The sequence below is a fragment of the Sebastes fasciatus genome, chromosome 7, assembly GCF_043250625.1.
Source record: "Sebastes fasciatus isolate fSebFas1 chromosome 7, fSebFas1.pri, whole genome shotgun sequence".
Lineage (NCBI taxonomy): Eukaryota > Metazoa > Chordata > Actinopteri > Perciformes > Sebastidae > Sebastes > Sebastes fasciatus.
This window is the reverse complement of record NC_133801.1, coordinates 17,096,804-17,113,463: the sequence shown is the minus strand read 5'-3', so window position 1 is coordinate 17,113,463 and position 16,660 is coordinate 17,096,804. Positions and strand designations below refer to the sequence as shown.

Genomic DNA, 16,660 nt, shown 5'->3' with positions numbered 1-16,660 from the left:
AGGTTCTGTGGGGAAAAGATAGTTCTCGAGCAGTCAAAATCATTGAATCACATACTGTACTACTGAGTTGAATTAGAATTAGAATAACTCATTACACACATGTAGGGGAATACAAACAAATCCAATGTACTCAAAAAGGATATTTATTTTCAGACTTTTATCCGACAGATAAATTATACATAACTATAAAATGTGTAGGCAACATTCATATAAGACAAGATGGAGAAAATTAAATAAATACCAAAGGTTAAGATAAGATAAGATATTCCTTTATTAGACCCGCAGTGGGGAAATTTGCAGTGTACAGCAGCAAAGGGGATATCAGATGCATCTTGTTTTTTGCACTATATAGTGCAAAAAACAAGATGCATCTGCTAACACAGTAAAAAAAAGAGCTAAACAAAGTGTAAAAAAATATGAACCATTTAAATAGAAGTATAAAAAAAGAAGCAGTATATACAGTGTTGACAGTAAACAGACTATTAACAAAATTGCACAAGTGGAAGATGATATTGCATAGTATGAAATACACCTGAGTAGTACTGATAGACATGTTGGTGTACAGTAAAGTGCAGCTCTTGTCAGTTTTTTTTGGTGTGTATGTGGTCTACTAGGAGCAGTGCTGGTTGTGGATAGCGCTCCTTCACACATTTTGGGTGGAGCAGCCTGTCCCTGAAGGAGCTCTCCAGTGCTGTGATGGTGTCCTGCATGGGGTGGGAGTCATTCTCCATCATGGATGACAGCTTAGCCATCATCCTCCTCTCTCCCACCACCTCCACTGTGTCGAGGGGGCATCCCAGGACAGAGCTGGCCTTCCTGAACATGAATCACATACTACTGAATTGAGTTTAAGGAATTAGAATAACTTGTTGAAAACATTATACATGTAGGGGAATACAAACAATTCCAATGTCCTCAAAAAGGATATTTATTTTCAGACTTTTATCCGACAGATAACTATACATAACTATAAAATGTGTAAGCAACATTAGTAGGATAGGATAGCACTTTATTTATCGCCGTGGGGAAATTGCAGTTGCACAGCAGCACAGATTCTAACAGAAGAAGTAAGTTAAGTGCATCAAATAAGAATAAGGCAGGGCATACAATAAATAAAAGCAAAAAAAAAAAAAAAAAAGCAATAGAACACTAGTAAAAAGTTATTGTTAAAAAAGGTAAATAAATATGTGCATTATATATATTATAAATGATGTGCAGTAGCAGTAGTGCAAACATTATATAACATGAACAAGACAAACAAAGATAAAACAGTCAGTGTCAGAGAACACTGAGTTGGATGAGACTGAGGTCATCACGCAGTAGAAGACAAGATGGAGAAAATTAAATAAATACCAAAAGGTTCAGTGCAAAGTTAGTTTATCTTCATTGTTAAACTGCCTTTTCTAACTGAGAAACTCTTAGCAGGTTGTGAAAAGCAGCTCCATCAGTGGGTCAGATGTGCAGTGAAAGGACAAAAAGTGAAAGACACTGAGAAGATGATGCAAGAGTTTACCCAATACCTACCGTTCCTCAGCTCTCATCAGGTCAGGACTGCCAATGGTGGAGGCTTCTTCTGAGGAAATCCCTCTGGCACAGAAATACTCAAAACATCAAACTCATGGCATAAGCTTATTATTATGTCGGATGTTTAAGTTATTTGCAGAATAATTAAAAAAGCCAAACTTCTGTCTGATATCAGATGGGGCTTTCTGATATGTGTCCCAGATAACTCTTTTTCTAAAGACTGGGGCTGCATTTGTAATATGACCTACTCTAAGTGTACTATATACTGATCATGTATGGTGTAATTTTGATACTGGCTCATTGCATGTTATCTCAACTATCCCCATTTTCAGCATCTCCATTGTGTAGCGCCAAGTCAACAGGAAATCTTTATAAATCCAAATTAAGATCTATAATACTGAAAATGTGATGTGAAGCACAGAATCAATCTTGCTCTGGAATGACAGCAAGTCCCCTGTAGTACTTTCCTTCTCTGGCCACAGGAGGGCATTAAAGCAGCACAACTCTATAAACATCTCTCCTTGTGAGGAGATTAAAAAGGACAATTCACCCCAAAAAAATCAAAGCATGTATTATTTTATACATTTATATTAACAGATTGATAGCACTATTTTTACCCAGATTGTTTTAGTGTGATTTGTTGAGGTTTGAATTACGGCTGTCTCGAATACCATTTTTTGTTTTTTCGAAGTTTCGATGATAAATATTCAAAAGTATTCAAAGCTTTGCGGCATGGCCCTGTTTCAGTGACCGGGATTGTGCCGCTGCTGCACTACCGTACGCACATGCACCTCTACACACAACAAACAGCGATATCCGACTGAGAATAACTAATAATCATTCATGTTGAATGTGAATAATGTTGTAGGATTATTCCTAATTTAAGAGCTATTTGGGATTTATACATTATTATTACATCCATCCATTATCTGTAACCGCTTATCCTATTCAGGGTCATGGGGGGGCTCCCAGCTGACATTGGGTGAAGGCGGGGTACACCCTGGACAGGTCGCCAGACTATCACAGGGCTGACACATAGACATATATATATAAAAAAAAAAAGAAGTATTTGAAAACTAATTTGGAGGTTGATTACCATGGCAACGGTCAAAGCTTCGGAGCATTCGGGTCAGCCCTAGTTTGAACACTATAGTTGCACATAGGTAATCTGCTCAATGGCATGTGATTGGTGGCAGTCAAAGCATCAAAAACCTCCTATGTTTCTCTTCTGAAGTACAACGTAAACATTACTTGATAAACCACAAACCACATGAACAGCTTCTTTTATACATGACATCAAAGTGTATTCATTATTTTGTAGGCTAATAAAAAATTATAATTACCTCTATCTGCTGTCATCTTTTAAAAACAGACAAGGACTACCTCCTCATAAAACACAAAATTGTTGAACCGATGAACACTTTATTTCAAACTGGCACTGAATAAGTGACTAATATCAAAAAGAAGCATCAACAGGCACATCAATAAGACACAAAAGGGCATCACAGAAATATCCCTCGCCATGATTGCAGAGAGACCCGTTAAACAGCTGATAAAAAATCTCAGAACCTGAAACTCCAACAGAATAAATACAACTTCAATCCAAGTCAAGCTAAAGGAAGTGATGGCGGTGGAATGCAGTGTGTTATTTTCACTAGTGAGCCAGTGAGTGATATCAAAAATAATATCCACTTTTTTAGTAAACTCCACACTCGTGATCCATCTACACGACCTACTTGATCAGTTTGTTTAAGCTTACACATCACAGCGAACCGAAAAGTTCCCTTCATCTACCAACATTTACAGAACAACATTATGCATCGCAGCCAGAGAGAAGGTTTGGGAAGAGCTTAGCTTGTGTCTATGTCGTGCACAAAACACACAATACCCTGTGAAGAAACAAAACACGTGTTAAGTATTTTTCACCACATCCTTTGTACAGTGTGGATAAATTAGTGATTTCTTAGCATGCATCCAAACTCTAGCACCACATTTCATTTTCCTTCCCTCTGCCTTACATACGAGTCACTTTGAACCATGTTCTAAGTTAGCAGTTTTCAAACAACTCTTCTCTACGATTAAAAACAAATTGAACTGAGGCAGGCCTCACAATTCAAATTTAAAACCAATCACTCTGCATCCTTGACCAACTTGATGTGACATGAGGAGAGTGACTCTGCTGAGGGCAAACAGCTATTCTCCTCATCTCAGTCCGTACGAGTCAATTCTATACGTGTCAAATAGGAGCGTGCCTCTGGAAAACCAACAAGAAGCAAAGTGAAGCATTTAATGAAATATCCATTCCAACTGATAGATCATCCATTGGCAGGAATATAAACATGGAGACATGGGACTGAGTGGATATTTTACCCACTTTGTCCATGCCTTGCCATCTCTGATATCTGTAACATCAAAGCACAGGTGCTTCCTGTCCACAGCTTAGGAAGGGTACTTAAAAAGATACACAACTGTATAAAGACAGCACAGCAGGTCAATGGCAGCCAGCCTTGTGGGGGAGCTAGAGTATATATGGGCTGTGTGTCCTCCTCCCTCACTGAGGTGGCTCTCTGCGACCGGCCGCCTCCAGCTCCACGCTGGAGAGGAAACGTTTGGATAGCCGGTGGCAGTCGTAGCTCAGCTCCGTGGTGAAGAGGGCGCTGGTTTTCTTGGGGTAGACGATGGTGGTGCTTTTGAAGCGCTGCGGCCGATGGCGAGGCTGGAACTCCAGCTGTGTCTTGTAGTGGCGCCAGGTACTGTGGGGCACGGCCATGATGGTCTGCATGCAGTGTTCAAGGCCTTGGCCCGTAGGCTGCAGGGCCACGCCTTGGATGAAATGGCGGTCCGAGTCGTAGTGCACGGATGAGGTGTATCTGTGGAGGAAGGGAAAGAGTAATGGTTTTATTTGGTGCAAAACAATTGAAGTGAAATTTGTTTCCATCCCAACTGCACCAACACAAGGTCTGTCCAAGTCCACCGTACTCTTCTTCTTTGGTCATGTTCACACTTTGCAGTACTGAGTTGTCTTGGTACATATTGCAGGAAAAACACTACAGCCTGCCTGTCCTCATATAGTATACCATTTTATGCATATCCTCCAGCAGGTCAAATGCTGCACAGAATAAGGTCATATAAAAACCAAACCCACCTTATTTCCTTAGCTGGTAATGGATCAAGTGCTATGCCTTCCCCAAAGGACAATGGGTGGAGCTGCTGGAAAGATCCGGTGGGTAAAACTCGAACCTGCAATGCAAAAAAAAAACTCCCACAGTCAACACACACATATAAGGAGCCAATACTGTAAAAGTTCTCATAGGTCCAGTTCACTGCTAAAGTTGCTAAAGTGACCCACTTTCTCACAGTTGTCCAGAACATGCAGCATGGTTATGTGGGCCCCACATGGGTTATGCTGGGGGTACCTGGGTACCAAGTGGGTATGGGCTCAAAATGGGCATCTTATCTGGGGCCCACTTGGATCAACTAAGTAGGTCCCACATGGGCTCCCCATGTGGGCTACCCGTGTGGGTCCTAGTTGGGTCACTACTGGGAAATTGCCAACATGGAAACTGTGGACAAACCCACTTACAACCCATATTTCAGCCCATGTAGTCCCCATGTAGTGCCCACGTAGAACTTAAAGCTGGGACCAAGATGGGTCTTGGGTATGTTGCCCAGTTGGGGCCCACAAAACACCCATTGTAATCCTGCATGGAATCCATGTGGGCAATTGACATTGGACCATTATGGAACCCGCGGACAATCCCCACATAGGGCCCATTTATCAGCCCTTTTACTTCCCACATGGGCCCCACATACAAATTTTGGCTGGGAGTGTTATTGTCAAAGAACTTCCACCAACATTTGGTTTATATAACTAGTAATTCATCAAAAACAATGGACATGGTGTGACAAGTTCAGAGCTATAACGTCCTGTGTGCGGTGATGCAAGACAACCTGCAATTTGTAGGATAAACTGTGTGCCTTGTGTTAACTAGCAGGCTTGCAACACTAGATTCCTAGTAGTATATACACTCACCGGCCACTTTATTAGGCACACCTGTTCAATTGCTTGTTAACACAAATAGCTAATCAGCCAATCACATGGCAGTAACTCAATGCATTTAGGCATCTAGAGGTGGTGAAGACGACTTGCTGAAGTTCAAACCGAGCATCAGAATGGGGAAGAAAGGGGATTTAAGTGACTTTGAACGTGGCATGGTTGTTGGTGCCAGACGGGCTGGTCTGAGTATTTCAAAAACTGCTGATCTACTGGGATTTTCACGCACAACCATCTCTAGGGTTTACAGAGAATGGTCCGAAAAAGAGAAAAAATATCCAGTGAGCGGCAGTTGTGTTTACGAAAATGCCTCGTTGATGTCAGAGGTCAGAGGAGAATGGGCAGAGTGGTTCGAGATGATAGAAAGGCAACAGTAACTCAAATAACCACTCGTTACAACCAAGGTATGCAGAATACCATCTCTGAACGCACAACACGTCCAACCTTGACGCAAATGGGCTACAGCAGCAGAAGACCACCCGGTACTAGCACCGGACACTTTATTAGGTACACCTTGTACACTTTATTAGGTACACCTTGTACCTAATAAAGTGGCCGGTGAGTGTATATTACACTGGCATTTAAATGTTCAGATGCAATTTGTGGTTGTTTACCTAACCCCAAAGGGAGTTCATGTATTGCTTAAATCCCAGCATATAGTCAGTGATCATGTCTAAAGTGTTATTGTCAAAGAACTTCCACCAACATTTGGTTTATATAACTAGTAATTCATCAAAAACAATGGACATGGTGTGACAATTTCAGAGCTATAACTTCCTGTGTGCAGTGATGCAAGACAACCTGCAATTTGTAGGATAATCTGACCTAAAACATTTCATCATTCGTGTTAACTAGCAGGTAAACTCCTAGTAGTAGTAGGCTGTGCCAAGTCTTCCATATCAAATAAACTGGCATTTAAATGTTCAGATGCAATTTGTAGGATAAACTGCCCTAAAACATTTATCATTTGTGTTAACTAGCAGGCTTGCAACACTTAATTCCTAGTAGTAGGATGTGCCAAGTCTTCCATATCAAATATATACTGGCATTTAAATGTTCAGATGCAATTTGTGGTTGTTTACCTAACCCCAAAGGGAGTTCATATATTGCTTAAATCACAGCAATAGCTGTCTAAAGTGTTATTGTTATTGTCAAAGAACTTCCACAAACATTTGGTTTATTTAACTAGTAATTCATCAAAAACAATGGACATGGTGTGACAATTTCAGAGCTAACTTCCTGTGTGCAGTGATGCAAGACAACCTGCAATTTGTAGGATAAACTGACCTAAAGCATTTTGGCTTGCAACACTAAACTCCTAGTAGTAGGCTGTGGAAGTCTTCCATATCAAATATACTGGCATTTAAATGTTCAGATACATTTTGTGGTTGTTTCCCTAACCCCAAAGGGAGTTCATATATTGCTTAAATCCCAGCATATAGTCAGTGATCATGTCTAAAGTGTTATTGTCAAAGAACTTCCACAAACATTTGCAATTTCAGATCTATAACTTCCTATGTGCAGTGATGCAAGACAACCTGCAATGTGTAGGATTAACTGCCCTAAAAACATTGATCATTTGTGTTAACTAGCAGGCTTGCAACACTAAACTAGTAGTAGGCTGTGCAGAGTCTTCCATATCAAATATACTGGCATTTAAATGTTTAGATGCAATTTGTGGTTGTTTACCTAACCCTAAAGGGAGTTCATATATATATTAAGTAATATATCATATATTGCTATAACTTCCTGTGTGCAGTGATGCAAGACAACCTGCAATGTGTAGGATTAACTGCCCTAAAAACATTGATCATTTGTGTTAACTAGCAGGCTTGCAACACTAAACTAGTAGTAGGCTGTGCCAAGTCTTCCATATCAAATGTACTGGCATTTAAATGTTCAGATGCAATTAGTGGTTGTTTCCCTAACCCCAAAGGGAGTTCATATATTGCAGCATATAGTCAGGTAGTAGTAGTGTTACCTACCAGGGAGCCCCTCTCCTCGTCCTCGGACACCGGGCTCACAGCCCCGGCTTTCTCCGCACCGCCCGGCAGCAGCAGCCAGGCGCTGGGGCTCGGGCTGGGGGGTAATCCGGAGTCCGGACTGTCAAGTCCTCTATCAGCCCTGCAGCTCATATCCAGCGGCTCTCCTTCACATGCATTTGGCAAGTTCAACCTGCCAACCATTTCTGGTTGAAAAGTTGCAAAAGTCCAGCGACCAGATTACGACACAGAGAGAAATATACTTCCAGGTTGCAATTTCCTTTTTGAGTTTGTTGCAAAAAAGTCCCCACAGTGTGTTGCTGCTAACTTCTCCCCGGACAGGATGCACCTCTGCCCGCTGGAAAGATCATCAACTCCGCGGTGATTCAGTCCCACAAAAAAGGCTTGAAAACACGAAAATTAAAAGCTGTCCTTTTACTTTACATTAAAAATACCAAAGCATAACCCAAAGGTGAATGGTTGTGCAGCAGAGAGATGAACGTTTGTCCTCTTTAGAGCTGAGACTGTGAGGATGTGAGGAGGTCTTGCTGCTGCCCGCGGCTCCTCTTCAAACTTCTGCTCCCTCAAAGGGGCCTTCAGATCACATCCACCAACACACCAAAGGAAACGCCCTTCTGAAGCATTTACAGGCTCCTGATTGGATGAGAGGATGAGTGGCAACCAGAGACTGGAGCTGGTCATGGGAACTTTTCCAGCCCCCTCATTCAAAATCCTGGTAAAAATTAGGTTGATGATGATGGTTCAGGGCCAAAATACATTTCTGATCTTCATGTTATGAACCATCCAGACCTCTCAGGTTCATCTGGATCAGGTCTGCTTAGTGTCCCCAGAGTCACAACTAAACATGCAGAAGCAGCATTCAGTTTTTATGCACCAAATATCTGGAGCAAGCTCCGAGAAACCTGCAGGACCAACTCCAACTCTGAACTCTTTTAAATCAAAGCTTAAAACGTTCCTGTTTGCTGCTGCCTTTTATTAAACCAGATAATGATCTTATACGGCACTAGAGCTTTTACTCTTGCTTCTATCCTAACTTTTATTTTTAGCTTGTTTTTATTTTCTAATCTTTAATGTTTTTATAACGGTTTAATTATGTCTTAATGTTCTTTTGCACTTTGTTGCATGTTCTTGAATGTTTATGTAAAGCACTTTGAATTGCCCTGTTGCTGAAATGTGCTATACAAATAAAGCTGCCTTGCCTTGCCTTGATATTTTTCCTGTTATTGTGCAAATTGAAGCAGTACACACCCATTTGATGAAGCACAAGAAAAAAAAAAAAATGGTGCCAATGTTTTTAATAGTGTTCAAAGATTGCTTGTGTATAGCATACAATTCAGACAATACAAACAAACATTTTGTACCTGAAGGCAGGAATGATGTGTACACTAATGCAGTTACATTTACTTGATTTACTACAACTGAGAGACGCTGGCATCAGCGCTGGACTTCAAATAAATAGCTGATGTACTGTATTTAATAGAGATGTTCCAATACCATTTTTTCCTTCCCAATACCGATACCTGAACCTGCGGTATCAGCCGATACAGAGTGCCGATCCGATACCAGCGTGATTAAAAGAAATATATAGTTATTATTATTATTATTATTATTTAACAGCTGTTTACTACAGACCATGCATGGATAGTGGACAGTAGTTGCCAGTGGCAACAATGATACATCCAGGGCGACAGCAAAGTAAAAGCTACGGTTTTGTAGCTGCGAAGAAGAATTGATTTCCGGTCAGAAGTTGATTTTTTTTCTGGGTTAATAAATGATGGTATCGGTTTCGGTGCACAGACTGGCGTACTCGCTGATACCCGATCCCAAATTTTGGGCGGTATCGGACACATTTCCGATAACCCAATCGGAACAACTGTAGTATTTGACATTGCTGAGGATATGTGAGGAAGCAGCTTCAGAGACCCAGAAATCACTCAGCAAAGTATTGAGACAAACCCATTTTGTTGCAATTTGCCCCCCTATGGATATGGAGGGATGGATACACTAAAACAAACCCTTATTTTCAAGGAGACAGAGGATTACATTATCAAAGAATATTTTGAAATGCCAAACAAACAAGACCGACCGCACACATGTGTACATGCGGCCCAAGTTTAAAGACTTCAGCTAGCTGGTTCTAATTTCCAAGTCAACCGAGAGGGATTTTAAATGCCAAGACAAAGCCGGCCTCATGTCTGACTGAAGATGAAGGAAATCCAAAGGTTCTATTTGTTCCAGAGTTGAAGGACTCTGATTCATTTTACGCCACTGTTCACACAAACAATCCAGACACCTATGACGCATGTGGACGGCAGAGATGCACACAAATTTCAACCCGGTATCCCCCACTTGAAATTAAAATAGTTGAGGAAAAACCATGGCTATTGTTGAAATACATTATGTTCAGAAAACATCAACTTTAATTAAGATCAGGCTGCCTGTAATCGTTGTGGATTAGACATGTCCAAGAGAGGCAGCCAGAGGCTCTCTGAGCAGAATCTAGTTAACAGCACTGCAATCGTTCTTTTGAGTGCATGCACTGTGCAATAATGTAGTAATGTTACAAAGAAAAGTGGGGAATTACAGAAGTAAATGGCATATGTAACAACGGCAAGTAGCGTCTGAGGAAGTTTCTTCATAATCCAGCATCAGCTCGGGTTCATATTACTGTCAGTCAGAAAATTCCTTCAACTTTTTTGCACTTCCTCCACGATAACCGAATGGAGCATAATGAAGTCTGTGAGATGAATTACCGCAAGAGACATGACAACCATCCCAGCCGGCAGCCTTTTTAATTTTAAATTTCTGTGTGTGTCCGTTCACAGTCTATTCTTGATGAGTTTCTCTAGTCTGCGAATGCGGGAGGACTCCTGCTCAGGGGTGGGGATGCTGAAGAGAGAGGAGCCGCCATCGGCCCCGGAGGGTGGCGTGGGTAGCCGCTGCCTGAAGAGCTCCAGCATGCTGCTCTGTTCACTGCGCTTCAGACCCTTCACAAACAAAGTACACACAAACACATGGGAAATCACAAAGTATTAAAAAAAACCCTCTTAATACGCAAAACAAGAGGAAAAATTCATACCAGAATTATGTGAAAAATGAACAAAAGATGAGATCACAGTGAGAGAAAATGCTTTATTACAATGTTAAAGTTATAATTCGAGATTTCGGAAAAAACACTTATTTGCTTTTTTTAACGAAAGTTAGTTGAGAAGATAAATGCCAGCATGGCTCTGTCCAAAGGTAACAAAATCTGCCTACCAGCGCCTCTAAAGCTTTCCAATTACATGTTACATCTTGTTTGTTTGATCCACACAAAAACCAAAGTGAAAAAACGACAACTTGTGGTTTTATGGGGGTTATGTGCAGACGTTAATTAGTGAGCTTTAGAGGTTCTGGTAGGCCTTCAAACAGAACCAGGCTGCTGTTTCCCCCTGATAAGCTAATGAGAGTGGTATCGATCTTCTAATCTAACTCTTAACAGGAAAGCAAATAACCGTATCTTCCCAAAATGTCGAACTATTCCTTTAAATTACTGGTAGGCCTATAGTCCAGGTGATGTGTGAAAATGATGTTCACTTTTTCATAAAAGCATGAAACTTGGCACACTTGTACAGTTTGGGGCGCTGAACATTTTCAGAAATGGGGCTATCGCAAAAATGCCTCATGGTGGCAATGGCAGCCCTTTTACTTTTCGCCATAACCAAATGATGTATTTTGCCTCATATCTCCTGAACCAAACATGATAACATAGAAAAGGATTAAATTAAATGACATGAGGAAATCACAGTATTTGAGAACCTAGGCTAGACTTTATAATAGCATGTCTGTATGCATGTTGTGCAGAGTTTTAAAAGCTTAATCCATTTGTACATTACAGTGAGTGTAAAGAGACGAACAATATGAGTAGTAGGGGATCGGAAATGTTCGAGTTACACGTTTTCTGGAAGGCAGCATTAAAGGTTAAGCTTTTAAACCTCTACACAACATGCATGCAACAGACGTCCTATTATAAAGTCTAGCCTAGGTTCTTAGATACTATTAGATTTCCTTCTCACAACATCACTGAATTCACCATTAACTATTCACCTGAACAGTTTATGATGTTGTATATGGTATCATTGTAATCCTTGACCATTAAAACATGGGGGTAAACATCACCTTTTCTGTGTTATCATGTTTGGTTCAGGAGATATGATGCATAATCCATAATTTGATTATGGCAGAAAGTGAAACATGAGGTGTTTTTGCAATGGCTCCATTTCTGAAAATGTTCAGGACCCCAAATGTGTCCCATATCACCTGGACTAGCATAGTAAAAAAAACAACAACTGACCTTCATGTCCAGAATCTTCTGGAAAGTCTCAGGATTTCCATCAGCCAGGAGCTTGATGTAGTTATCAACAAACACCACTGGTGGTTCATGTGGGGCCATCACCACCTGTGGAAAAGGAGAGTTTAATGTTGGTTTCACCCCTCCCTTCCTTTCCTGTGAACCATCATGAGACGACCCAAGAGATCTTTAAATGATCCCACATGGGGCAGCTACGACCCAAATGAGGAGAAAGGGGGGGCTACAACTGACAAAACCTAGTAGCTCTAGCTGCAAACAGTTTGAGACTGTGGTTCTATATTTAGGAGCCCACTCCTCACTCTTTTTTTCTCTCCTTTTTACACGGCAATTACTTCATGCATCGGTGGGCAAGAATTGGTTTTACCGGTAATTATTTTGGGGGTATAATGAGTGTGGGCAAAAATCAGCATTAGTCAAGAGCAGGCAGAAAAGGTTTAATGGGGCACATGTCTTTCTGGATTGGATTCTATTGGTTGCTTTTTTTTTTTCCAACAATAGAGACTGGGTGGAAAACGTGGATCGGGTAGCGTTTGTTGCAGCCGCTACAAGGCAGGCAGACTAACACATGGCTGACAGACCCCCACCTCCCATCTCATGCATACGCATGCAAGCAGGGATCATCTCGCAAAATGTTTCTCCTTTCCTTCACTTCTAAAGAAGAGCCCCATCTGCCCTTTCAGTGTTTACTCTTTTTTTACTTGAGGCAAAATGTATGAAAAGGTGAGCTGTACAGGGAGGGAGGGAGTTTAGCAATCAGAAGCAGGAGAGAAAGAGAGAGGGAAGAGCAGGCATGAAAGGCTCAGGATCGTGTGGAATTCTTTGCTTTCTTACTAGCCCTGCTGACTGAGTGATTTACTTAGCAACTGTCCTGGAGCCAGGCCAAAGGAAAGGCCTGTAGGGACCTTGTAAAAAAAAAAAAAAAAAAAAAAAGCGAAAGAAAGGGGGAGAGGGAGTTTAAGAATGAAAACGGGCATAAAAAGGGAGAGCGAGAGCAACAGAGTAAGGAGGGGGGGAAACATTCAGGCTGAACAAGGGTGGGGAAGGCGGGTTGCCTTTTAAATACTCCCCAGAAGAGAACTTCAGAGGTGGGAGAGAGAGAGAGCTGGAGCTGTGGTGGGCTGGGCTGGGAGAGCGTGGAAAACAGCCACGTCTCACAGGCATCGTACCGGCCAGGAGAGGCCGTCTCAGACAGACAGAAAGAATCCTATGTACTTTGAACATAACTGAGCACTGGCTCACAGAACAGACAACCCAGATATACTCATCTTTAACACTCAAAGTAGATACTTTGACAGCTACATAAAGATTAAAGAAGAAGTGAAAACTTAAAAAAGATAGAGTAGTAATCTCTCTCGTGTGAACTGAAGCGCATGTCTATATTCAGTTTAAAGCTGCACTTGCATAAATGCACCATGCATCATGTGAAAGGGGTTACTAGTAGTAATGAACCCACCGAGAATTGTCACAGTTCCCCTCAGCTTTACAGGCAGTTTTAGCACCTTTAAGCACATTGTTTTGGTTTTAGGACAGAACATTATTGTTTTGGTGCAGTCTGAGGGCCTGATCACACCGAGATGCGTCGCTACAGGTGCGGTTGCTTCAAAAACGCTTTGGCAATAGCACATCGGGCAAAGCAACGGTGCGCCTGTGGAGCAGGGTTGTGTGCTTGCAACCAGGCGATCAAATGTGATTATCGGGAAAATGTGGTCACACTCTCTCTCTCTCTCTCAAAGACAGTAGCCTACATGAAACTATCCCGACATAAGATATGAATTCCCGCTTGCCTCTCACATACTAGCTCTCTCACAGTCCAACAGTTAACTAGCCAACCCTACCACATCTATCGGCATCAAAACAGGAAGGAAGTGGTAAAGTAGTAAAGCCCGCCTCTTGCTTGATTTGATTGGCTGCCTGGGCCAAGTTTGACATTGATGTGTGCTAATCCATGCCTGGTGCTGAAAAGATGAGAATATTTTAACTTTCATGCACATCTAAAAAACGCAATGCGAGGCGCAATAGAGGAGCACACAGCAGACACGCCTTACTACAAGAAAACAATGGTTTTGCTCGCGACGCGCTTCTATTGATGCATCTCGGTGTGATTAGCCCCTTACGCCGAATTCATACCAGGCAGCGGCGAAGTGCGGCTTGCCGAAATAATTAAATTTTTCTGCAGCCAGGAGGCGTATTCATGTGTTTCAGGCGGGAAGAAATTCTTTGTAACATAGGTCAACATATCAAAGGAGTCACAAGATCTGTTTACTGATTGGCTGCGACTTTTCCCAACTTTTGTTTGGCCGCTCTTCGCCGCAGAATCAAACGGCCGCTGATCGCTGAGCTCGCTGCTCTGGTGTGAATTAGGCGATACTCTCTCTTCAGCAAAAGGCAGCGGCTTTTAGCAAACAAACTCTGATAAACCACTATACGCTATACCTTCCCAGCACCAAACACCAGAGTTACACAAAGTTAGCGGCTAGCTGGTGAACATTGTGAAGAATTTGGCAGCTAACGAGACAAATATTCCCCTCAGGAGTCAACACCACAAATTCCAAATAAATGTTTATGTTAGTCCTTTTGTGTTATATGTATAAATAGGCTAAGACGTGACAACTTTATAAGGTGATAATATGTTGTGTTTAAAGCTGGTTTCGATGCTCCCAAGTGGCCGAGAAAAAAAGAAAAAATACTGCTACTTAAGGTCACCTGTCTATACAAGTTCTCCAGGTATAAATACAATTTTGCAAAAACAATACTATTCCAGTTGTCATAATTTATATTCTGCTTAATTATTTGAAATGTACAAGGAACCCTGCAGATGGGCTATCGGCTTCAATCTCAAAGTGAGCTTTGAAAACTTGAAGTGCTCCTTCGATTGTCCCATTGAATTGCAGTCTCTTGGTGGGGGCGAGCCAGATTTGATTTCAAGTCACAGCATCACAGAGTGTAATTTAAAACTATTGTTGAGGCTAGACAGAGGAATTCTTGTATTGACCCTGTTTCGATGGGTTTGTCTTTCAGAGGCTTCAGTCTCAGCCCAAGGTGGAAGCAATTACCTGTGAGTGACCTTGATGTTGCACAAAGTTGATGGCTAAAATGCTGGCCATAGTACAAAAGATTCTCTTTACTCATGGGCTTTCTCTCTCCAAGGCCAAAAACATTCACGGAAGAAATCGTTTTATGGCTCTTTCACAATTGTTTTTTATGCCTTCTTGCTACCAGGGACAAAATACAATGATTGATTGTAGCTTATGTCATTTGTCTATAATTATCAACAAGAATTTTCTTTTATAGGATGTTTGTTCACGGTTTTTTCTTTTGATATTTCTTACAGTATCAGATTTCTAGCCTCCAAAATGATTATTATCAAGTCTTCTGCTGTCACAGTAATCGATGTGAATCACTCGGAGGCCTTCATGCAGCGTCGGCTACGTCTGTGCGAGTTCTTCAGAAGCCGTATAGATCACATTCCAGCTGAAGGGGCCCACTGGCAGTCGAACTCAGAGCGAGCAGACAGTGAATGCTGATGTGAATACGTTCTATAATTCTATAATGTGAAAGCCTCTTTAATGTGTGGCAGATGAGTGGAAATTCTTGTATATACATTCAGGGCATTTTTCCAAGGAACAAAGATGTGCCTTTAAACAGGCCATATGGAACAGTGTGCATCCCAGTAGAAAACAGTCAGAAGAGGCTATTTCATCTGGAATGGTGAGAGGGGTTTCTCACACACCGATGCTTTGTCACAGGCCTTGGCGTTTGACACACAAGGCACCCTTTAGCGTCATTATGAGATGCACCGGGCTTTCCATTAACTACAATGTAAACCCATCTGCAGCAACAGTAAATGCTCAGGGAAAGTGCTGTGGTGACGTAGTTTAAAAAGTGAAAGAGACACACCGGGCGGGTGGGAGGCAGGGGATGTGGATGAGTCCAACAAACAAGGCTTTCATCCAGGAGACCGCTGTATGCGTTACGTTTCACTTTACAATCAGCTGTTCCTTCGTGTCCCGTGTTCATAACTTCAAGTCACATTTTCACTGTAAAAACATAGCAGTTTTAAGCCCAACCATGTTGTTTTTTCCTAAAGCAAACTAAGTGGTTTTGTTGCCTAATCCTACGTCTAATACCCTGAGTGTTTTTGTTCAATTCACAACGTTAAGCACGTGTTTCCTGCAACCGAAAAGTGGCGCAGAGTGGTCTGACAAAGCTTCAGTATGTGATGAGTTGCGATGAGAACGTGTTGGCTGGACAGTCAATGTCTGAGACAAAACAAAGTTTAGTGTGGCTGAAAGCCCAAGTGCGTAAGAGTGGTTATACCATAATATTATAGCACAGCATAGCCCGATTAGAGCAGGTCACGCTAACTGCTACAAACATCAAGACAGTCCAACCACAATAACTTCAGGAAGGAAAGAAGGCCTTCCGGGAGTCCAAGGGAAATCAAGGGGACAGGCATGTGTGTGTGTGTGCATTTCTGTACACTCCAGAGACTGTTAATTAGGGTGTGGTTTATCTACGGCAGCCACATACCAGCGTCCTCTAGGGTCTCTTAAGGTAATTCTGACTATCCTGTCCATCCAATATACACCATGTTATACTAGACATATCTGTGTGGGTAGACGGATGGTTGCATGTATCTACTTATTCACTCACACACACCTTTCCACTGGCTCAAGGTCAACCACATACTGTGCTAAAGAATATGTTTGTGTGTGTGTGTGTCTCGCG

At 41.8% G+C, this 16,660-nt stretch overlaps 2 protein-coding genes across 3 annotated transcripts in view; both read right to left on the bottom strand.

The window, feature by feature from the left end:
- Positions 1-2,932: 2,932 nt before the first annotated feature.
- On the bottom strand, positions 2,933-8,158 carry rflnb (refilin B). The gene is made up of 3 exons (XM_074641954.1): positions 7,564-8,158; positions 4,670-4,764; positions 2,933-4,394 (listed from the first exon to the last, which is right to left on the bottom strand). The coding sequence occupies exons 1-3, from the start codon at positions 7,762-7,764 to the stop codon at positions 4,076-4,078; spliced, it is 615 nt and encodes a 204-aa protein (XP_074498055.1). The 5' UTR covers positions 7,765-8,158; the 3' UTR covers positions 2,933-4,075.
- Positions 8,159-8,861: 703 nt separating this feature from the next.
- The window catches only part of vps53 (VPS53 subunit of GARP complex), a 32,752-nt gene continuing 24,953 nt past the window's right edge, over positions 8,862-16,660 (bottom strand). For both annotated transcript variants that reach the window (XM_074641942.1, XM_074641944.1), the window contains exons 21-22: positions 11,915-12,019; positions 8,862-10,568 (exon numbers count right to left, since the gene is read on the bottom strand). In XM_074641942.1, coding sequence (XP_074498043.1) covers positions 10,401-10,568; positions 11,915-12,019 — 273 coding nt within the window. In that variant the 3' untranslated portion in view covers positions 8,862-10,400. The remainder of the gene's footprint in view (positions 10,569-11,914; positions 12,020-16,660) is intronic.